This window comes from Chlorocebus sabaeus, chromosome 17 (assembly GCF_047675955.1).
Source record: "Chlorocebus sabaeus isolate Y175 chromosome 17, mChlSab1.0.hap1, whole genome shotgun sequence".
Classification (NCBI taxonomy): domain Eukaryota; kingdom Metazoa; phylum Chordata; class Mammalia; order Primates; family Cercopithecidae; genus Chlorocebus; species Chlorocebus sabaeus.
In genome coordinates, this window is record NC_132920.1 from 2655805 (window position 1) to 2679096 (window position 23292).

Below are 23292 nucleotides of genomic sequence, written 5' to 3' on the forward strand. Positions count from 1 at the left end.
GTGCCGCCCATCATTGGGTTGCTAAGGAGACAGGCTGGTGTTTCCGATTTGCCACCATTACACAGCGGCCCGCGAGAAGCACCTCTCGGCTCGAAGCGCGCCGTAGGTGAACCGCCCTTGACTAAACGGCCAACAAACCTAAAAGGGGGCGAGAGACCCTTTATTTACTTTTCTCTGACCACTACTGAGGCGAGCATTTCTTTCACCCGCGTAGTTGTTTGTATTTCTTCTGCTGTTCAGGTCCAACAGAAAACTGGTTTTCTATTGGAGGCTTTCGGGTTTTTTCCCCCATTTCCCTTTCGTTACAAACGACGCGCCGCAGCCTCCTCCTGCTCGTCCCCACAGGCCCATTCAACAGCCGGGCGCGGAAGGCCAGGAAAGCGGCAGTGGCCGCTCCAACAACCGCGCGCAGTCCGCGGCTCCCCCCCGCCCTCGCGCGCCTCGCAGGCCCGGACGGACGGCTGCGTCCGCCCCCGCGCAACCTCGCGCACGCGCACCACGCTCGCCCCGCGACCCCTCACAAAGGCTGTTCTGAGTCGGAAACGGACGCACGGCGGCTAGGGCGAATGGCCGCGGACTACACTTCCCGAAGTGCCACGCGAGGTATTATCGGCGGCGATTGGGCCAAACGGCCTCGGACTACACTTCCCTACATGCTGCGCGAGGCGCTGCCGCCTCCGGGGCGAACGGCCGCGGACTACACTTCCCGACAGGCCGCGCGAGGCGCTGCCAGCGGCCGGCCGAGGGCGGGCGGACGCGGGAGCTGCGGACGTGAGGCATGAGCGGCGCCCTCCCCCGGCCCGCGAGCGTCCTGCTGGCTCCCCGAGCGAGGGTCGTGCGGCGCTGGGCCTAGCGGAGGGCATCGGAGGCCTCGGCGTGTGTACGGGCTGCTGCGGCAGCGCCTGGCGCCGGGGAGGGCGGCGGCCGCCATGGAGGTGAGCGGGCCGGAAGACGACCCCTTCCTCTCGCAGCTGCACCAGGTGCAGTGCCCCGTGTGCCAGCAGATGATGCCCGCCGCGCACATCAACTCGCACCTGGACCGCTGTCTGCTGCTCCACCCCGCGGGGCACGCGGAACCCGCGGCCGGGTCGCACCGCGCCGGGGAGCGGGCCAAGGGGCCCTCGCCGCCCGGCGCCAAGAGGCGGCGGCTGTCCGAGAGCTCGGCGCTGAAGCAGCCTGCCACCCCGACGGCAGCCGAGAGCAGCGAGGGCGAAGGCGAGGAGGGCGACGACGGCGGCGAGACCGAGAGCCGCGAGAGCTACGACGCGCCGCCCACGCCCAGCGGCGCCCGCCTCATCCCGGACTTCCCGGTGGCCCGCTCCAGCAGCCCCGGGAGGAAGGGGTCGGGGAAGAGGCCGGCGGCCGCCGCCGCGGCGGGGAGCGCGTCTCCGCGCAGCTGGGACGAGGCGGAGGCGCAGGAGGAGGAGGAGGCGGTGGGCGATGGCGACGGGGACGCTGACGCGGACGCGGACGGCGAGGACGACCCGGGGCACTGGGACGCGGACGCTGCCGAAGCCGCCACCGCCTTTGGGGCCAGTGGCGGGGGCCGCCCGCACCCCCGGGCGCTGGCGGCCGAGGAGATCCGACAGATGCTACAGGGCAAGCCGCTGGCCGACACGATGCGTCCTGACACGCTGCAGGACTACTTCGGGCAGAGCAGGGCGGTGGGCCAGGATACCCTGCTGCGCTCGCTGCTGGAGACCAACGAAATCCCCTCGCTTATCCTGTGGGGGCCGCCGGGCTGCGGCAAGGTGAGTGCAGCCTTGGCCGCGGGGCTTGCGTCGTTCACTCGGCGGTGGCTGCAGCTGACGGTCGGAGAGCCGGATGTGCTGCCCCCCAGAGAAGCCGCCTGACTCTCCTGGATAAGAGGGCCCGGGGTGCAGACGCAGGCTGGGCTGGGGCAGTGCCTGGTCCACAGGTGGAGTCTGTGATGGGCGTGAAAAGGGTACACATCCCCAGATTCGGAAGGCAGGCTTGCCGGGTTTTCAGAAGGACGATGTCTGTGAATCCATAGTTTTACAAGATGTGGACTCTTAGATTTGATCTGCCTTTATCGGTCTCCCCGCCCTCTCCCCAGACTTTGATTTAGTAACCGAATTCGCAAGGAATCAGCGTGTTTAAATTATAAAGAAACGTTTGTATATTCCGTTTGTACGTAATGCGGTTTCAGCTTTGGGAAAAAAAAAAAATCGAATTCTGTTTTGCTTCCTTCCCTTTCCACTAGCTGTTGGTTTAACAGACTGGTATTTATTTATTCTTGAGAATATGTTTATTTAACATTCTTATATTCTTGAGGATATATTTATTTTACTAAATATACTCACATATATTTACAAAACTAACATAAAAACTTTTTCATCTGCGAGTCATTTTCATCCGGTATTTCCGTAACTTTTCTCATAACGCCTTGGACTCTAGAGAAGAAACATCCGTGCATTTTGGTGTCCAGTTCTATGTCCCTTCGTGAGGGGTTAGCACAAGTCCAGACGAGGGCAGTTAGGATATTGTGAGTCTAGAAAGCATGTCATTGGAAAAACACTTGAGAAAAAATGGAGGAGGGGAGCCAGAAAACAGAGAAAGCTAAGAAGTGCTTAAGTACAGGATGCTCTTTTATCCAGAATAAGGGAGAACCAGCATCAGGGAGGGAAAGGGAGAATTCAGGGGTCGAACTGTAGAGAGTTCTTGTAGCTTTGAGATTCAGACTCCTTTGCACACAAGGCTTTTATGATTTTTCTCCTATTTTTCTTTCCAGCTTTATCTCCCACAACTTAACCACACCCCCACAGCCCCTTAAACTCCAGTTCCTGGAATGAATTGCCCTTTTTCTGCCTTCTTGTTCGCACTCGTGCCTTCCCTTTGGCCAGGAATAAACCAGATCTATCCCAAATAAGATTTTATGATGATGGTGGTCAAATTGTTGACGTCTGTCCCCATGGATTTAGTTGTTAACCCCATTTAAGGGATTGAGCAGTATCATTCTTAGTAATTGGGAAGTCGTTACATACGATCATGAGAATGGATAATCAGCTGTTGGTGGCCCCAGACAGCAAGAAGGTCTTTAGGGAGACGAGTGGGTGAGCTCATCCCACCTACCAGATACCAGGCAAGAGGTTTGGGTGGTTCAGGCTGCTCAGTGAGGTGGGCGTTGGTCATTTGCAAGCCTAGGCATCTGTGACATCCTAGCCTGATTCCAAAAGGCAGGCTGGCAGGGATTTGGTAAAGAAGCAGCCACAGAATGAGTGCTCTACAACTTTGAGAAAACAAAAGTGCCACCTTTCCATTCAGGTGCAGATTTGTCCCACTCATTAAACAGTCTTGTTTTTCTTTATTCTCATCCTTTAGTGCTAATAACAATAACAACATTCATATTAATAACAGCATATACATATTTGTCGAGCACCCAAGAAGTGCTTTACTTGGGTCTCCTTGGTTTTCTAGTAAGTGCTAATGTGACCCCAGTGCTGCCCCTCATCTCCTACCAGAGTGAACATGCAGAAGTGGCCTGCAGTCATCTCAAATGCTGGGTCGATGTCATTGGTCTCAAGGCAAATGCTCCCTCACCCTCCTTTTCTCAGCTGTGCTGAGCTTCCAGTTGCGGTTCTGTGATGAGTTCTGCACCTAGGTCCTTCAGCAGCAGCGCTGTCTTGGCTGGAGGAGGGAGAATTTTCTCTTTGGTGAGAGGTCACAGCTGTCACTCTGCTAAATCAAGACAGCTGCTCTTTACTGGGATTCCAATGATCTTAAAGAGTCCCCCAAAAAGGAATCAAAGGTAGTTAGGGACAGAGGAGAAAAGGTCAAGATTAGCCTAAGGTTTAGCTACTTTCCTGTTTTATTTATAATGTTGGTTTTTGTTTTTTTGTTTGTAAATGTACTGTGGTATTTTTGCTTGTATCTGTGCTGCTAAGCATTCTTCAGAGTTCAAGTCGTTTGGCAAATAGTGATGCTGCTTTAGTAGTTCCCATGGGTGCTGGTCTCTCTGTGACTTATCAGCTTTTCAAACTCTATCTATGTCATCTTTTCTAGACCACTCTGGCTCACATCATAGCCAACAACAGCAAGAAACATAGCATAAGGTTTGTGACATTATCTGCAACAAATGCCAAGACAAATGATGTGCGAGATGTCATAAAACAAGCTCAAAATGAAAAGAGCTTTTTCAAAAGGAAAACCGTCCTTTTTATTGATGAGATTCATCGGTTCAATAAATCTCAGCAGGTATATTAACTTCCTTCTGCCTTTTGGTCGTTGTGAACATCAAACAGAATATAAAGTATGTGAGATCACTATACAAATGCTAGAGACTTCTTATTGTGAGCTTTGTTTACAAAGAAGCATAGGCTTGTCAACCCATCTCCTTCAAGCCTATTTCCCCATACTTAGTGTTTTTTGGTCATAAGAAAATGCTTTCTCTATCTGATAAACGAAATGTTTGGTATATCCCTGAGCTATAGATATCAGAAAAGCAGCTTTGAATCAAATTTTCCAGTTTTCGAAATTTTTAATCTAAATACTAGGAGTCATTGTGAACAGTAAAATAATGATTTTAAGATCATTATTTTAACAAGTTTTTAAAAATTTCTTTAACAGTATTTTTATTTTCAAAATTAATCTGTATTTTCTGTAACTCTAAGCTCTCTTCAAGGTGAGTGTTGGAAGAGCTAATGATTACTGTTTATTTAAATGGCTTTCTGAAATAAAAGGACACAAGCTGTTTTTATAAACAAAGCCGCTTTGGGATTTAAAAAAATAGACATTAAAATTTTACTAGGCTAAGATCTGGGAGCTATACTCTAAATAAAAACAAATTAAAATAAAGTTTAGTCATAACTTTTTAGTGTATTTTGTTGCAACTTTTTAATCATACATAGAATGTTTCACAAAACTCTTCTAAGCCTTTTTTGAACCTTTTTTAATAAACAGACCCTTTTAAAGTTCTGATGAAATGTTAGCATTCTAGGTGTCATACTGGACCCATAAAACAGCATAATGACCAGCTTTGTCAGGAGTAATACTATGATTGAGTACTTGCAGTGGAATAAGATTCTGGAAGTGTTAATGTTTTTGTGTGTTCTTTCTTGTGTGTAAGTAAATAGCTGTTACATATAAGCTGTGTGCCAGTTCAGCCTTGGGTAGAAGATGCTTTTCTGGGTAAAGAAATCATTTATGTTGAAACTAAGTTAGAATTCTACTTAAAGCTATTAGTCTACGTAGCAGCAAGAGATCAGGCTTAGACAGTCATTCCAGAAGATGTGTTTTAGACTTAAAAGCAAGAGTCGTACTCCCCCAAATATTGCGTCCATATTCAATGAATATAAGGCTGCTGCTATTCCTGAACTCGAGAGAGAAAAATGAGGAAAAGAAAGGAATGGATAGCCGACTTACATAGGATTCTGCAGATGGCTGTTGACTGGAATCACTGTTTTCTGTTTTCCTCCCATGATTAGGACACTTTCCTTCCTCACGTGGAATGTGGCACGATCACTCTGATTGGGGCAACCACTGAAAACCCTTCCTTCCAGGTCAACGCTGCTCTTCTGAGCCGCTGTCGAGTGATTGTTCTTGAGAAGCTTCCAGTAGAGGCAATGGTGACTATTTTAATGCGAGCGATCAACTCCCTGGGAATCCACGTCCTAGACTCTAGCCGTCCCACTGACCCTCTGAGCCACTGCAGCAACAGCAGCTCAGAGTAAGTTGACAGTGTGCGGTGTCCCGGGGGCACACACCTCCCCGAGAGTCCTCTGGCAGGGGGCCAGAAAGGGCCGGGCATCAGTGAGGAGAGGGTGGGGACAGAGAAGAAATGTTGGTCCGCCCGTAATGAAAATAAAAGAGGAGGGAAATGTTCGATTATACCTAACAGAGGTATCCCTGCAAACTTTAAGATGCATTTTCTAGCCTCTAATGTGTTTCTATAATTCTTCAAGCTTTAACTTTGCTTTGTTGTTTCAGTTCTTGGGTGTTTGCTTTTGTGCTTAAGGTTCTTTGGGAAGCCGTTTTGATTACTTGAAAGGCTTTATGTCCCTCATTGATGATTTGAAAGGGTTTATGTCCCTCACTGAATAGAACAAGTAAATAGATACTCCCCAGATTTACCACACAACTCTTTTGAGCATTGTAAACTTGTTTCGCTTTCTTTTTAACCTGCAGTTTAGTATTTTGTTAAAAAAAATCAAGTAAAAATTAATGTAACTTGTAACCTTAAAATTATATAATCCTTTTTACATGCTTGAAACTCAACTTCATGAAAGTAAAGGAATGTTAACTGAAAATGACATTAGAGGCTGCCCCTATCCTTTTGGTGACCTATTTCTGCGTGATGAGTACCACATGAGCTCATTAATGCACCGAGTATGTATCATAGGCAATCAGTCTGATTTCTTGGGTCAGAGGTTTTCCTTTTTTCGTATGAGAGCATGTTCTTCAGATGGTATTTGTTCATGTGCTGGCTGAAGTACTGCTGGGGGACATAATCTGGTCTGATGAGGGGCTGTTGCCCACCTCCTCCTGCTGTGGACTCTGCAGCTGCTCCCGCCTGCCCTGAGGCCAAGTTCTGGAGCCACTTTTCTGTGAGGATTAAAGTACAAGGCATAGTTTTAGGCTCAGGGTTTAGGTTTCAACAGGCTCTCCCTATGTGTCTGGCCCCATTTGCTCCTGTCTGAGATGGAGGAGGAATTCTGCCGTGTCTCATGAAAGCCTTGCAACATTTGGCCCGTGGACCACTGGGTAGGACAGAGTGGCCTCGTTTTGGAATCCCGTTGTGATGGGGATAGCCGTGAGCTCTGTGGCCACAAGCAGTGTGTGGAACCTGCTCTTATCAGCCACATGGACTCATACTGAGAAGCCCTTCATGTGGTGGCCATTTGTCAGAGCCTAAGGGGGCTGCCAGCTCCTCACACCTAGTACAGGTTTCGTAGCCCAAATCTGAAATCCAAAATGCTGCCAAATCTAACGCTTTTTGAGCACCTTCATGATACTCAAAGGAAATGCTTATTGGAACGCTTCAGATTTCTGGATTTTGGGTTGCTCATTTGGTAAGTATATAATACAAATATTGTAAAATCAAAAAAATATGAAATTCAAACCACTTCTGGTCCCAGGCACTTCAGATGTGGGATACTCAACCTGTGTAGCTTTCCTATAACAGAAATCTCATTACAGACTCATAGAACCACATGGTAAAGACAAACTGAAAGAAAAGGGGGGAAGTCCTAACTTGTTTCATGTTTGTGTGTGTTCTTTGTTCTGTGTACTGGTTATTGTAATGTGTCTGCAACTTAATATTCTGCATGGAGGTACTTGTCTAGGGTGATTTTTATTGATTTCATGTCATCAGTTCATGAAATAGAATATGAAATCAATAATTAATATTGATGACGTGAAGTTAATAATAATCAGTTGGTACTCAGATGCCCTCAGGTTTTTTCGCCTCTCCCTAGTCACTTCCCTGCAGAAATTTAAATGAAATGAGAAAGGCGGCAGCCAAGGAGCTCATCCTTGTGAGAAGAATTGCTGCGTTTTATTATTAAAAATCCTCAGGTGATTTGCAGGCACATTAAAGTTTGAGAAGATCAAGTGAAATAATTAAGATTTAGTTATTGAAACTGATATAAAAATGAGCTAGAGATTCTTAATCTGCTAAAATTGCTTTTCAGAGAAAACCTCCCATATCCAGTAAATGATTTACTATTTCCACTACCACTTGCTTAGACTTGATCCTAATTATATTTGCTGTCTTGTGTCCCCTGCTTTCCTGGGAAGACTCTGAGGACAGGAGCTTGACCTTGCTCACATCACCAGCACAGTGCCTGGCGCACATTGTGTGCTTGATGAATGGTTTGGAAATGAATAAATCCTAGCCTTCAATATGAGAAAAGTAGTTTAATATTTTTTGTATTATCCAGCATAAGGGATAATTACCCAGGTATCAGGAGCCTTTTTCTTTAATACTATTGCCCTTTTCATCTGCAGCAAGCAGAGTCAAATGAAAGAATATTAAGCTTAAATCCATTAATTGGTCTACTTGTTAGCAATTCTAGCAAGAAGTTAAGTTAGGAGATATCATAGGCCACAGAAAGAACTCTTAAAAGTGATTTCCAAATAGAAGTACCTGCCACCCCAACTGTCATGGATAATGAAGAGTGGATTATGGTATCTTTTAGTTGTTTTAGGTAAAATTTTGCTTTCCAATCCCTGTTGACAGCTATATATACATCCTTGTGCATATAAATCAGATTTGGTGATGCTAATCTAGTTGAAAGATAAGATTTTTAACCCCAAATACTGACTTTCTCTCTCTGGGAAGCTATTGGTGTGCATTTGTATTCTTGTGTCATGTTTTGGTGCCCTAGATAGCAGCTAGAACATTTACAGAGAAGTCCCAGGCTGCTGAACTGCACGCGAGGGGAGGTGCGCAGGGCACTGGATTTGGAAACTAATCAAGCTGCCGCTTAGCCGTTCTTGATTGCACTTGAGGAATTGTGAGTTGTCACACAGTATACTCATGTAAGTGATAAATTCCCATTAAAGTGAAATAAGTGTTCCTTTTTTTAAAAAAATAGTCCCTCTTATAGTTATTATTCAGTCAAAATTGAAGCTCCTGCATATGCTAGGCATTGGCTGAGGGTTGAAAAGCTTGTTCCTGTGCCTTTAGAGGGAACACAGTATGATGAAGGCTAGGGAAGCAGGTCCACTTCCAGTGCCATGCTTATACGCCAAGTACGGTGGGCATAGAGAGGAAGCATTCAGAATATGTGAAATCCAGTATTTCACCTCCTAGCTGAGGGGATGCAGAGTTGAGTTTTGAAGGATAAATGGAATTTAACCGAGTGAAATAGAAATCTCATTGTCTGTGCCATAGTTGCTTTGGTTTGTATGGCTAAGCAGCAGTGTTCAGGTATTTTGCTCTCCAAAAAATATTTGGGTCACATGGTACTAACAGTGAAGCATGCTATCTGCTCCGGGTTAATTTTGGAAGCCAGGAAAAAAATGTCCATGATTCGTGATACGATGAATGAGCTTGTGCTGCTGAAAATGAAAAGGTAAACTAGCATTTCATCGTCCTGCACTACTTGCTGCTTTGAAGGAGTGTAGATTCCTAGGTCATAGAATATATACATATTCAAAAACACTCCTAAAGAATCAATTCTTTGTGAACCAGATAGAGGATACAAGTCTTTGGAGATCAAGACAGTGAAATGAGAAGCCATAACTGCCCTCTGCCTAGCTAGGCTGAGTTCCAAGAGGTGGTTAGAAGACCGAAAGTGGCGTCTGTCCCTGGGTAAGGGCTGTGGCGTACTGGGTCGGGGGCTTTTCTCTAACCATCTGGAGAGGAGAGCCCCTGACAAACTGGCCCCCACATGAGGTGGCTGTGGGTTCCTTTTTCTTCTTATAAAAGTTTAAATTGTTTTAAATAATCTTTTCTGCCATTGAATAGAAAGAAAGGTAGTAGAACTCCAGAATACAAGGTCCTGGCCAGAATAACTGGTTGGTATAGAGTAGATTTCAATATTTTCATTTAAAAATGTGTTTTAAGTACAATTAATATAGTACATTAACATAGCTGTTTTAATGTAAGGGTGCGTTAAAATAATGCCATAAAAGCACCAGCAGCCGGAACCACAGATCTCATGGTCCTCGGATGCATTTCCTGTGGCTGCTGTAACAATTGTCACAAACTGGGTGGCTCAGAACACAGAGCTTTATCCTAACAGTTCTGGAAGCCAGAAGATCAGAATCAAGGTATCAGCAAGGCCATGCTCTCATCCAGCATCTGATGGCTCTTGGCATTCCTTGGCTTGTGACATGTCACTCCAGTCTCCACGCCATCTTCACGTGGTGGCCTTCTCTGTGTCCTTACGTCTTCTCTTTTTCTGTGTTTTATAAGGACATTTGTCATTGGGTTTAAGGTACACTCTAAATCCAGGATGATTTCATCTTGAGACCCTTAGTTCCATCTACAAAGACCCTATTTCTAAATTAAGTCACATTCACAGGTTCCAGGGATTAGGACTTGACATCTTTTGGAGTCACGATTCAACCCACTACAGACCCCTACCAAGTAATGTAATTTCGAAAGGCATGTACCTCCATGGGATTAAACAGAAAGATGCCATCATCTGAAATGTACCTTCTCTCTTTGTGGAGAAAGTCAGTTTTGTTTTGCTTTGCTTTCACCCTGGTGTTACGGAAGCGGCAGCATCTGGGATTCTCCCTTGAGTATGTGCAGTTCTGGAGAGTATGCTGTTGCACAGTCTGATGAGGGTGATTCTCCTCACTGTTGATACCAATAGCAGTGTTTGTCCAGTCTCATGACATGGCAGGCTCTGCTCTACGCATTCCACGTCTTAGTCTCATTCAGTCCTCAATACAGCTCTGCAAAGTAAGTCTCATTACCTCCCATTTACTAGATGAGGAAACTGAGGCACAAAAAGGTTAAGTAACACCCAAGACCCACCAGCTTCAATGTGATGGAACCAGTGTTTAAGGCACGTCTTTCTCCTCACTGACTTCAAGTGCTGCAAGGGGTTGGGGTGCCAGGTTTACAGAGGATGGACCCACTGCTCGGCTTTTCCATTCTGACTTTTCTCTCTTGGCACTTCTTTGTGTAAGAGCAACTCTGTATCCATTTGTAATGGATTAGGAACAAACTCCTTCCACCTGTAAAGCAGCAGGAGAGCCTTTTAACCAAATCTGCACATCCGGCTTCCCTGGGATACATTTTAGAAACATACCTTGCCCAGGGTCTGTCCCTGGAGATTGGAGCTCAGTCTATGCTAGGTAAGGTACATGTGGCTGCATTTGTGTCTTAACTTGATGCATATCCCTAGTTGAGAACCTCTACACAGCAATTAGCACCCTGACCATGAAATGTTCCTTTTCCTTAGTGAAAGAGATGTGTGGGGTTTGGTGTGTAATTTAGAGAGGGAGAGTTTAACCAAGCCATGCATATTCTCTCATTCTACCATGAAATAACAGGTACATTTTTACTTACTACACTCCTCCTCCAACTTACACATCAAGCAATCTAAGTAGTATCCTCCAAATCCCAGTATTACCCAATGTGTGGAAAACTTCAGGATTTAGGCACCTGGAAGAAGAAAGAAGAGAGCTTCCTATATTCTTTAAGATTAAAGCCCTTCTCGTCAGCTGGAGAAGCTAAGCTCTCTAAGTCTGCTTTTATCTCTAGGTTTTGTTAACTAGAAATAGAATCTTTTCTAATGCATTTATTTTAACCAATTTTATTATGAATAGTGTTTTATTATAACATAATTGACTTCCTATTGTTTATTTCCATGTAGGATGTTATGACATTTTGGGCAGTCTATCCCCAGAATAGATTTCATCTCTTTTTATTGTATTACACCTTTGGAAGGTTATTTTTAAATTCTGAACATTTTATAAATATATGCTTAAATTTAAAAATACTTGTAAATTCTCTAGACTGGGAACACTCTTTCAAAATAGTTTGTGCAGCAGTTACTGTTTGCTGAGGGATTTTGCCAATATCAGTACAACTATCCCTTCATTCTTGGCATGAGTTCTCTCATGGGCTCCCCATTCTAAGATCTCAAGGTACTTTAGTATATCCTACCTTGTTCTTCAGAACTTAGTAAATGGGAGTTCAAGATCTATTTGGTGTTTAAGTGGAACCTTTCCCTGCTCAGCCTTCTTCACAGTGAGTCTCCATTTTTTAATTTTCTTGTGTGATCCTTGTGAGTGCTGTCAGCAGCTCCTGTATTACTTGGACAGAGTTGCCGACAGATTGATCTGGGCCTCGAAATACTTCCTTTTTTTGGACAGGGGTGAAATTTAAAATGTGGTTTATGCCCAAGGGGAGGAAGAAGAAGAGAGTGGCGGGAGCTCAGGTAGCTTTCGTTGTGGCAGCACCTCCATTCCCCATGACTCCAAACCGGAAGAGTGGAACCACTTGTACTTTGGTCAGGTCAGGAGTTTAAAAGCCAAAGGAAGACCTGATTTTCCAACCACATAAAATCCATAATCATTGCTAAAGACTTACTCACAGCATACTGTTCGTAAATCTGTGGAGCAGACTGCTAGTCGGCTTCTCTCTTCATTAATACGGCCTGCTTCCCTCTCTGTATATGAGGACTAACGGAAATGAGGCCATTTCTACTAGTAAATACCATGGTATATAAGGCTACCCATCTTGTCACTGTCCCAAGAGCACGCCATGCCCCTAAATGCATACAGAAGACAAATTCATGGAGAAGGGATACATACCAAAATACTAACGTCAAGGTAGTCTAGGGGAAGGTGAATTTTCTCCCTTTGTCTATTTTTAAAATTTAATGTAAATTTTTGTTTTAAAAGTGAGCTGTAAGGTTGATGGCTGCATGGGTGAGTGGGTCATAAATTCAACAATTGACACAGTAGCTTTCGTTCTTCCGTGAAATAACAGGTACGTTTTTATCTCTCGGTGCTAGAAATACGGATTCTTTTTGTTTTTTCTATACTTTCCATATAGTTTATAAGAAGTAAAGGTTTCACTCTGAGATTATGATGAAACTGAAGTTAGTCTGTTTATTGTGCAAATATCGGATGCCTATCATCTATCAGGTCTGGGAATACGAAGAAAGAATAAAATATTCCTGTCCTTGAGGTGCTCAACATGTAGTAGGGATGGAGGGATGATGAACGTAATGTAATCAACACACAACCCAACCGTGGTGCAGGATATAGGCTGGTTCAGTCTGTTAGGATCCACTGGGGCTCCTGCTTTGACTCCTTTTTCTTCCCTCAATTGTCCTAAAGGCTTTTTGTTGCTAGGCAGCTTTCCAAGGAGAGAGAATCCATTGTTTTTACTAGTTCTGAGGCAGAAATGAGATGCCCAAGCAGCTTCTGTTCTCCCTACCTGTCTTCCCACCCAGGTTGAGTGCAGTAAGGGGCCGAGAGTGCACCCTTCCCTCTCAGGCATGTCACGTACTGCCACACCCCTCTGATACTGGTCCTTCCCCATACATTTTCTTTAGTGTATGTTCTGTCCGTCATTATCTTCTAAATCATCTCCCGGAAGACTTGCTAACTAATTTCTGGTTGAGAAGTGATCACAGGCTTTATAGAGTGCCAGTGACATGACCTTGGTGTTTTTTTTTTTGGTGTTCTGGTGAGGTCTGCTGAGAGAATGCTGCCATCAGGAGAGAGGAAGATGGGTCTCCGGGCTGTACCAGTGGGTGGGGCCCAGGCAATTGGCACGAGTAAGGAGAGAGTCCTCTGTTGTAAAGCTGGTGCTGGCCAGGTGTCTTAGGTGTGGTGAGAGACCCACAAGGAATAACTGGAAATCAACTTCGGTAAATGTGGGGGTGAGACGAGGCATCTTGAAGACATTAGGAACAAATCCTTCCGTGAATGAAATGCAGATTGGTGTTATCCGGGTTACTCAGTGAGCAGAGTAGTGTCAGTGAGTGGGTGTATGGTGAGGGGTTCTGCATTGATCCAGCAGACAAGCTGGGTCCCCTTTGGAAGCCGCCACCCCTCCCCGGTCCAGCCCGCATTGGTGCCTGCACGTTGTTTTCCAGGTAGCTGATTCGGACGGTCCTAATGGACTGACTTACTGTAGATGTTCTCGGCTGAATGTCGATAGTGACATGGTGAACTGTAACTGAAAAATTATTCTGTTGCTTCACAAATGTGCAGCTAGCAGCTCAGCCAGGAATAATATAAGACCCCACTAAGTCATGAAATGTGTTAGAAATCTTGTTTAACTCAACTAGGAATAGAAAATTTTACGGAATCAGCCTTCTGATCATAGTTAGATCTTATTTGTGAGGGTCCAAATTTAGAAATGTGACTGTTAGTTTTAGTCCTGATATTCGGAGAGAGGCGAGGTGGCTTACCCAGGGTCTCATGGCTATGTACCAGCAGTCTTCTCGTCGCTTCCCAGGCTAATGACCTCTCTGCTACCCTGTGCGGATTTTGCATGATTAGTGCCCACTGTGAGATGACCCACTGCAGCCTCCATAATGCCCCAGGCCAAGATTCCTGAGACCTGCTTCTAGGACCTGCTGTGCTCACAGTAACGAGGGACCCAGTTTGTTGTTTTTAAAATGAAGGAATTGACCTGCGTGATCTGGAGCCCTTCAGAGCTGGTATTCAGATGTAATGCTGTCTGTCCCCTGTGTGGAAAGTGGTCTGAGCACGCCTGTCTCACAGGGATGTGGGCCGCATTTGGAACATGTTTTCCATACACGGTGATGAGGTGCTAGCATTTCTAATAAAGTTTTCGCTGTTCTGTAGGGTAGAACCAGAGAGACCACCTGTCAGCAGTGACTTTCTAGGCCAGTCAGTGTCTGTTTCACACAAACTTAGATGTGTGAACCTATGCAGTGAGATACCCTCGACACTCATAAGATACAGGGTGATAACCTGGTGACTTAGGAGACCCAGCCAGTTAGGAGACCCGGCCAGTTCGTAGTCTTGATGCTGCTTAAGCACGTTGACAAAGGTGAGAATAAGAGGCAAATGCCTTGAACTCTTCAGCGTCCTTGCCGAGAAGTGTGAGTTTCTAAGACGTGTGCAGAATAAGAAGTACGCAGCCTGAGTGGGACAGTAACTAACCCTGGTTGTGTTTCAGGCCGGCCATGTTCATAGAGGATAAAGCAGTAGACACCCTGGCTTACCTCAGTGACGGTGACGCCCGAGCTGGGTTGAACGGACTGCAGCTGGCGGTGCTGGCTAGGTTAAGCTCTAGGAAGATGTTCTGTAAGAAGAGTGGGCAATCCTATTCTCCCAGTAGAGTTCTGATCACAGAGAATGACGTGAAGGAGGGCCTGCAGCGATCCCACATTTTATACGACCGGGCAGGTAAGTAATTGACCTGTGGAAAGAGTGAGACTGTGTGGAAAGAAGTGTGTGCACACATTCTCATTTCCGGAAGCCTGACTTTCAGCTGGGTCCAAAGCATTCCAGTGATTCTCAGGTGGATCTCCATGTTGGTATTAAGCCTTCCACACAGGGCTGACCTTTCCAAAGAGAGGCATGAAGCAGAGGCTGCCCTGTTGAGAATCTAGAAGAGTTTTGGGGTTGGAAATGGCAGGCTGCACATTCACCTTAGAAGGTAGTTGGCTATTCCCCACCTTGCAGAATACAATCACCTTTGAAAGCCTGTGCCTTCACTTGACAGTGAATATGTTTTGTGATCATTTACAGTGGCAGTAAATAAAAAGAGGGCTTTTGCCATAATGACTTACTAGTTTGAATGGAGAATTAAAATGCTTTATTTCTAGAGTCAATACTAAAAAATAAATTGTCATGGATCTTGAAGTTTTTATTTTATGTAGTAGCTTTTTCAAAAATTTAATTTTGCTGTGTGCACTTAATCTGTTTGTGTAGAAGTGCATTTACAGATAGCAGATTTGATACCAGCTCTTATTAAATCTGTGACCTGCCAATATTAAATGTCATTAGCACAGCACGTTTGCATCTTTTTATAAAAGAAGTGGGAGGTGAAGATAACATACTGTAGATGAGCAAACTGCTGCTGCTTGAGCATTTGTGGGACTTTGGATGGAGTCATATTGCAGTAACTGTGGAATATAATTTCCACATTTTTAAAAGCTCTGCCAGAAAAGGAAGCTGATAATTGAATGTTCCAGATCTCATGTAGGCTGTGCCACGTGATAATGGAGAGTCCTTACTGGTTAGAGAAGGGGTGGAGGGGCTTAAGAATGACTTTGGTTCCAGGCACTGCCTCTTTGTGGGTGAGCACACCCACTGCATGACCTTGGGGGGCTGACCAAAGCCTTTTGGCTTTAGCGTGCCTCAGCTGATGGCAGCTCGAGGGTGTTCATTAGTGCTGAGGACACACTGGCAAGTTGAACAGACAATCCTGTCTACGTTGTGGCGTGAGTGCCCGCAGCGGGGCCTTCTCACATGGCTGGCTCTCCCCTGTGCTCTGGAGCACGACGGGAATGCTTGCAAAGTCTGGAAGGCAACGCGTTCTAGGTGTAGAGCCCTGCTTAACTTTTGGCCAAATAGAAAAGTTGTAGATATGAACCAGAAAAAAGATTTTAAGACATTAAAAAATCTCACCGTGCCAGGATCTCCATGGTTTCTCAGGTGCAGTAGCAGCGGTCTCTCTCCCTCGTTGTAGGTGTCCCAAAGGGTTTGCCTTGTTTTGATTGGAACAACTAGGACTGTTCTTTGACTTTTATCAGACTGTCAGTTGAGATCTGTATAACATGGCCTTCACTAACACTCAGCCATCGAGTATTTTATAGGTGTATTCATTTTTGAAATTCTCAAAATAACTTTATGGACATAGCTATTAATATTACCCCCATTTTAAGATAACAAAACTTGCCTGCGTTCACAAAGCAAGCAGTGAAACTGACCCTTAAATCCAGGTCTGACTGGTTCCCAAGACTGTCCTTCCCCCCATCCGCGTTTGCCTCCCACCAGCCTTGCCATGCTGTTACTGATCTCACCCATTACCTCATGCTCCTGCGAGGGGTCACCCCTCCATGCACGTACACACAGGACGGATCTTGGAGGGGTTCAGTCCTAGGAATCCCACTTCTGGAGCCCCACAGTGCAGAACGCTGCACAGTGGGGATCACTTTGTCTATAGCTCGGAGCTGGGGGGCGGTGGAGGCTGCCTCGTGCCGCAGCCTTCAGAACCCCACATCCTACACATCTTCCTAGTATGAGCTCACACACCCCACCCCAGTGCACCGTGTCTGCCCCACAGTGGATCCGCAGACGTGTAAATATCATTCGGATCCTGGAGAAAGCTGCTTTTCCAGGCTTTGCTCTATAAATAGGGATGGTGGAAGCATTGCCCTGGAAACCTGTTAGCTTATACTCTTGGGCCTTTTTATAACTTGAGTGAGACAAAGACCCACCCCCAGAGTTGTTGTTATTTTTTTATATGTTACCTAGTACATAGTTACCCACTGGTGGATCCAGTGATGTTTCTGCATCAGAGTGAAGGAATTTCTAAATGAGAGCAAACTCTTTGCCATGCATTGACATCAGGGTTCTATATAAATCGGTCAAGTTCAGGTTATAAAGCAGTGTATAATACAAGCAAACATGGAAGGTGGCGTAGAATAATACTAGTATCTATCACTGCTGCAAAAGAATCTTTCTACAGTGCCTGCTCTGTGCCAGGCATGTGTTATTTAATACAGCCCTGTGAGGTGAGTGGTCTCGTTGTTCCCATTTTACAGATGAGAAACCTGAGGCACAGTGAGGATCAGGAACTTGCCCATGGCCCATGAGCTTGGGGGTCCAGCCCAGGCTGCCTGGTCCCGGAGGCTGTGCTCTTGTCCGTTACACTGGTGGTACTGGTACTGCCCCTGACATTGACAACGTGGGAAGAGACGACTCACCTGTGTAGGGAGTTTAAATTTGACATAAAGTGGCCCGGGTCGTTTCTTCCGGCCCCCGTGCCCGTGAGTTTAGCCAGGCCTGTTATCTGCTACCCTCTTCCCCGCCTTCCTCCACCCTGCGAAGGAGCAGAGCGTAGCCAGAGTGCCTGGGCCAGCAGGATGAGGGAGTGGGCCAGAAGCATGCAGATTTTATCCAGGACACCCTCTCTGCCAGTGTCCACAGCACTCTGACTGCACCAGGAACCCTGCACAGGAGACACTCAGTTCTCAGAAATCCAGTAGCTGGACTGACCCGTCCATCTGCCCTGGTTCTCAGAAACCGGAATCACTCGGGCTGAACTGTCGGTCCTGCAGGCCTTTCCCCTGCGGGCGGCCAGCATCTTCTGCTTGCTCTCTTCTCCACCTGAAGACCAGCTGTCATCTTACCAGCGAGCTCAGCTGCCAGGATTTGACTGGCGCCAGTCGTACTGTGGACATGGGCTTATGCTGAGCACAGACCAGGCGCTCCTCTGGGAGGAGTGAGACTCACAGGAACACCATCCTGTGCTTTCTCCTGAGGAGGGCGCCCCCTCCTTGAACTTACCTAAGGGACGATGGCCAGAGAATAGTGAAATGTGTGCAGGTGCCACTGCTTAGTTCCTGAGAACTGTTTAGCTGTCACTTTTTGCCCTTAAATATGCCTTTTTTTAAAGCACATTTCACTGATTTCGTGTGAATCCAGGGTAAAAGTGGGATAAGACCAGGCGGTGAGAGAGTGGGCTTCCATACTTTCAGGGCGGGAGCTGGCAGTCCATGTGTCGATCCTTCTGGGACCGCGCCACACAGGTGTCCCCACAGCAAGGCTGGCAGAAGGAGGTTTAAATGACCACAGGCTTTGGATATCAGAAAGGCAGCTGGAAATGACATTGAGGAACAGATGGGCTGTAACAGCTGCCCTTGCCACTTGGCTCTGTATCCTCCTGGCTCCGACCAGGCCCGCCGTTGATTTTCCTCCGGTAGATGGTAGGCCACGGGATGGAGCCAGAACGTGAGACTTGCCCTCCCTCCACTCTGGTCTCTGGCAAATCCACCGGCTGGGAGGACCACCTTTCCCAGTGAGCGTCCCCTCCCCGCCTCTGTGCCTGTGTGTGCACTCCATGTGGGCGGCCACAGGTTTCTGCTGCAGCAGCCTCTTCCCCTGGATAGGCCTGGGTTGCTGAACAGGCTCCCCGGCCCCGCAGAGAACAGCGCTGGGGCATGAGCTGGGATTAAGCCCGAGCAGCCGGTCCACCCCACTCAGCACAGTTGAGGCGCTGCCCAAACCTCTCCTCGGCTTTCTCAGGGCCTTTATTAGCTCAGGCTTCCTGGAAGTCAGCCAGCGGGGGTGAAGATGGCTTGGGCGCCCCTCCCGTGAGCTCCGTGTGAGTGGTGCTTTTGTGATGTCAGGTGAGGAGCATTACAACTGCATCTCCGCCCTGCACAAGTCCATGCGGGGCTCCGACCAGAACGCCTCCCTCTACTGGCTGGCTCGCATGCTGGAGGGAGGAGAGGACCCGCTCTACGTGGCGCGGAGGCTCGTCAGGTTTGCCAGCGAGGACATAGGTGAGTGTGACGAGAGGGTCCCAGAGCCCTGTGTCCGTGAGGGTGGGGAAATGGCTGACAGTTACCTCGTGGCGTCGTCTTGGCTGGGCAGGGTGGGTAGGGGCGGGAAGAATGTCTCGGGGCTGTGTGAGACTGGCAGGAGAAGACGGGCAGAGATAAGACTTTATGCCTGAGCTCAGTCGTTTATTTCTTGGTGTATGTGCTTTTGAATGTTTGTGTTCATAAAGTCACCGTTTTCTGTTTCCTGTTCGGGAAGGTTTTTACTAACATGAGTGGCTGTTCAGAGTATTGCAATAAGATGAGCTGCTTTTAAATTTGCTTTGAAGTCGGGTGTTCAGGGTTTTCTTTGGGCAGCTCCTGAGGTAGAAATGGAAGACTCTGGACACTGTGTGAAGAAGATCAGGAAAGCCTCCTCTTGTTTGGTCTTAGGGGATGTTTTGTTTTTAGTGTTTCCATCCTGGCGAATGTCTCCATAGCCTTCACTTCTTGTGTGTGTTGTACAGAGACTCATGTTTTTCTAGATGTAGAGTTTTTATCCACACGGCAACAGTTCTTAACACCGCACAGTAACCACTCACTAAACATTTCTTGCATAAGTTCATGTGATCAGAGACTAGAGGTAAGTCAGTCCGTGTTGCTACATGGGATTGCTTTGGTCACCAAGTGTACAAGCAGTGGTGGTCTGTGGTCGCCTGCACAGAGGCCGAGAGGACAGTGTGTGCCATGACTGAAGCTCTCCTTTGTCTCTGTGTGTGGCAGGTCTGGCAGACCCGTCTGCATTAACACAAGCGGTTGCTGCCTACCAAGGCTGTCACTTCATAGGCATGCCCGAATGTGAGGTAAAGTAATCAGCTCAGTTCTTGCAAATCACTTCTTTTCTCTCTTGTGCTCTGTCCCTTTGTAGATTTGAATAAGTGTCCCTCCTTCACCATTGATGTATTGGGCCCACTGAATATGCTGCTTGGCTTTTGAATTCCAATTGTAGACTCTTAGACTCCTAGAGAGGGAAACCTGAGGGAAGCCTTCTGTGTCAACGAGGTCATGTTTCAAACTGTCCTCAGGATTCCGGGGTTCAGAGCACATGCTCCACATTTCCAGGGAGCGGAAATGTTAAAGGAGCTGAACGGGAAGCCTCTGCAAGTTTGCCCCCAGAGCAGCTTCATATTCATCTCTTTTATACACTGGGGGCTTAAGAAAAGTTTAATTTAGTAAAAAGTCCTTCCGTTAAAAAAAAAAGAAATGAAAACCACTCACCTGTTTTGCCTCTCACCTCATGGGAGTTTCTTCTCTCTGTGATAGGTGGTTGTCCAGACTGTAGGCACAAAAGGGGGCTAATGAAGGCATGTGGGGATCTTCTCAGAAGTACCTAGAGCTGTGTCAGAAGGGGCTCTGCAGAATGGAAGCTCGGCATCTTGCTAGTAAAATGTGTCCTCTGTGTCATTAGGTGCTTCTGGCCCAGTGTGTGGTCTACTTTGCCAGAGCCCCAAAGTCCATTGAGGTGTACAGCGCCTACAACAACGTCAAAGCCTGCCTGAGGAACCACCAGGGGCCCCTGCCCCCCGTGCCCCTGCACCTGAGGAACGCGCCCACGAGGCTGATGAAGGATTTGGGCTATGGCAAAGGCTACAAGTACAACCCCATGTACAGCGAGCCTGTGGATCAGGAGTACCTGCCTGAAGAGTTGAGGGGAGTCGATTTCTTCAAGCAGAGGAGGTGCTGACTCCTCAGGCCATGACAGCAGAAGGATGTTGCTTTTTTTAAGAGAGGGCCAGAAAGAAAGAAAGAAACTGGATTGCAAAGTTGGTTGCCTGGTGGAAGTTAGAACAGACCAACATTTCGTGCCAGAAATTTAAGAGTCTCATAGGTGGAGGCACAGTTATTTCAACTAAATGTGTAACTTTGAAATTGTGTTCGTTTGCACTTGGTGCAGCGGTTATGCTTAAGAAAATATCTGGCAGCTTTGTGCAATGAATTAATGTTATAAGGAATTATCTATTTTGTCATAGTATTTAAGTCATAATGTCATTTCAGAATTCAGTTCTGTAGGATTTTTTTTCTTTAAAAAATGTATATTCTGGGTAGTTTTAATTGGTAAAAGAAAATGTAATTGTGATTTAATACTGCATAGTGTTTTGGGTATTTTTTTTATATGCAAAGGTCTTATGAGCCAATAAAACTATTTCAAAGTACTCTTGGATTCTGTCATGGTTTTCCTGCCTGGATGCTGGGTACCAGCACTGTCACCATTGCATTTGGGGGGTGGATACTGGGAAGGAGAAATCACCCTAGGTGGGAAGAGTGGGGAGCTTAGTTGAGAAGTCAGCGTTATCTTGTTGAAAGTTAACTGTGATTTCTTTAAAGGAATACATAAAAGAATTCTTCTTTAAATGGCTTGTAGAAGACTCCAGTAGTCCCATGGCCCATTCCTCCCCACTTGCCCCGGTTTCTTCTTGCAGCTCCGTATTTCTAAACAGTCATTTTTCTTTTACTTTTTGTGTGTCCTGAACACAAAATACGCCACTCCCCGCTCAGCTGAGCGTTACTTGTCCCTACTGCCACTTCCTCTCCCTCTCCTTAGTCGCATGTTGTGCGTATTCCCACAAGGGTGGCCCCTTCAGGTAGTCGGTTCTCCTTCCGCCGTTGTGCAGTCCCTCCTGGGGTCCTCCTGCCTTGTCTGGGAGGCTCCCGGCTGTTGGCCTGGTGGGTTCTCCTCTGGCCATTGTGCAGTCCCTCCTGGGGTCCTCCTGCCTTGTCTGGAAGGCTGCCGGCTGTTGGCCTGGGACGTCCTTTATTCTGAGTGAGATTCCCATTTTCTGGATGCTCCATCCTGCCTTCTTGGTTTATTCCACTCTCAGTGCCGCCCATCCTCTGGTAGTTGTACCAGGCTGGAGGGACTGTACATGGCAGAGGCTTGGCCCCGACTGGCTTCCCTCGTTCTGCCTGGAGTGGTTGCACCGTAGTGTGCAGCTGCCAACCCCGGAATCTCCCTTCGTCATCACCCTGGAGCTTTGCTTTACCTCTCCCTGCGCCCCGTCTGATGACAGGACTGACTGCGCGCTCTGGCACGGGTGGCCTGTACCCTCTAGTAGCTTCATGGAGCAGGGATGTGTGGAGGAAAAATATTTTTAGACCCCGAGAGACTCAAAATGCTTTTATTCTACCTTTAGACATGTCTGAGAGTTTGGCTAGGAATAAATTGTAGGTAAGAAATTACCATTGTTTTACACTTACCCCCATTGCTGTCAAGTTTGAAGGCATCCTGATGTGTGTGGTCTATTGTTTGTAACCTCTGTCAACTCGTAGACTCTTCTGTCTTTGCTCCCTGTGTTTGAAAAGTCTGCACTGGGTACTTGGTGGGCCTTTCAACCTGGAAATTCCTGTCTTTCAGTTCTCAGGAAGTTTCTTTTTTTATCCAATAAATGTATTTGTTTATGAAAGACCAGCTCTTGCTCTGTCGCCCAGGCTGGAGTGCAGTGACGCGGTCTCGGCTCACTGCAGCCTCCACCTCCCAGGTTCAAGCGATTCTCCTGCCTCAGCCTCCCAAGTAGTTGGGACTACAGGCGCCTAACACCACACAAGGCTAATTTTTGTATTTTTAGTAGAGACAGGGTTTCACCATGTTGGTCAGGCTGGTCTCAAACTCCTGACCTCAGGTGATCCACCCACCTGAGCCTCCCAAGGTGCTAGAATTACAAGCGTGAGCCACCGCACCTGGCCTCAATAAATATTGAGTGCCTGTTTTATGCTAAGCATTCTTGTTGATGTTGGAAACACATCAGTGAGCAGAAGAGACCAAAAATTGTGTTCTTGAAGCCTATGGTATGAAAAATATGATGTTAATATGCCAAGTAGTGATAAGTGCTAGGCTAAGGAGAAAATGAATGAAAGATTGGATATGGAAAGGGGAGGGAGGTATGGGTGCCGTTTTAGTAGAGTGGCCAAGGTGGATCTCACCAAAGAAAGTGTTTGAGTCAAGACTTCAAGGAAGTGAATGTGACTTTCAGACTCCCAGGAAAAGATCATTCCAGGCAGAGGGAAAAGCAAGTGCAAAGGCACTGAGGGAGGTAGCACGGCTGGGTGGGTTCAGTGTCCAGTAAGGAGCCCAGTCTAGCCAGAGGGAAGGAAACAGTGGTAGAAGCCGAGGCCGAGGATCATGGAGCTTCAGATAAGGTGCGACCTTCTAGGTCATGGTAAGGACTTTGACTTTTACTCAGGGTTTCCCCCAAAGGGGTGTCGTGATGAGACTTTGATGTTGCAGGGATCCCTTGCCACAGTGTTGAGACTAGACAGTAGGTAGGGTCAGGCTCATCTTTTCGGTCAGGTGGGTCAAGGCATGGCTCCCTGCATTCTGAGTGCCAGGTAGGGA

General features: G+C 46.9%; 1 protein-coding gene across 1 annotated transcript; it reads left to right on the plus strand.

The window, feature by feature from the left end:
- The first annotated feature begins 815 nt into the window (after positions 1–815).
- Positions 816–21115, plus strand: WRNIP1 (WRN helicase interacting protein 1). The gene is made up of 7 exons (XM_007973855.3): positions 816–1751; positions 4024–4215; positions 5445–5686; positions 14588–14817; positions 18771–18926; positions 19686–19765; positions 20371–21115. The coding sequence occupies exons 1-7, from the start codon at positions 930–932 to the stop codon at positions 20644–20646; spliced, it is 1998 nt and encodes a 665-aa protein (XP_007972046.2). The 5' UTR covers positions 816–929; the 3' UTR covers positions 20647–21115.
- Positions 21116–23292: the final 2177 nt, after the last annotated feature.

Excerpts from the sequence above, each read along its gene's own strand:
- WRNIP1 (XM_007973855.3), top strand. The coding sequence starts at position 930 with ATGGAGGTGAGCGGGCCGGAAGACGACCCCTTCCTCTCGCAGCTGCAC. Across the intron at positions 1,752-4,023 it reads GGCCGCCGGGCTGCGGCAAG|ACCACTCTGGCTCACATCAT; the intron begins GTGAGTGCAGCC and ends CATCTTTTCTAG. Across the intron at positions 14,818-18,770 it reads CATTTTATACGACCGGGCAG|GTGAGGAGCATTACAACTGC; the intron begins GTAAGTAATTGA and ends TTGTGATGTCAG.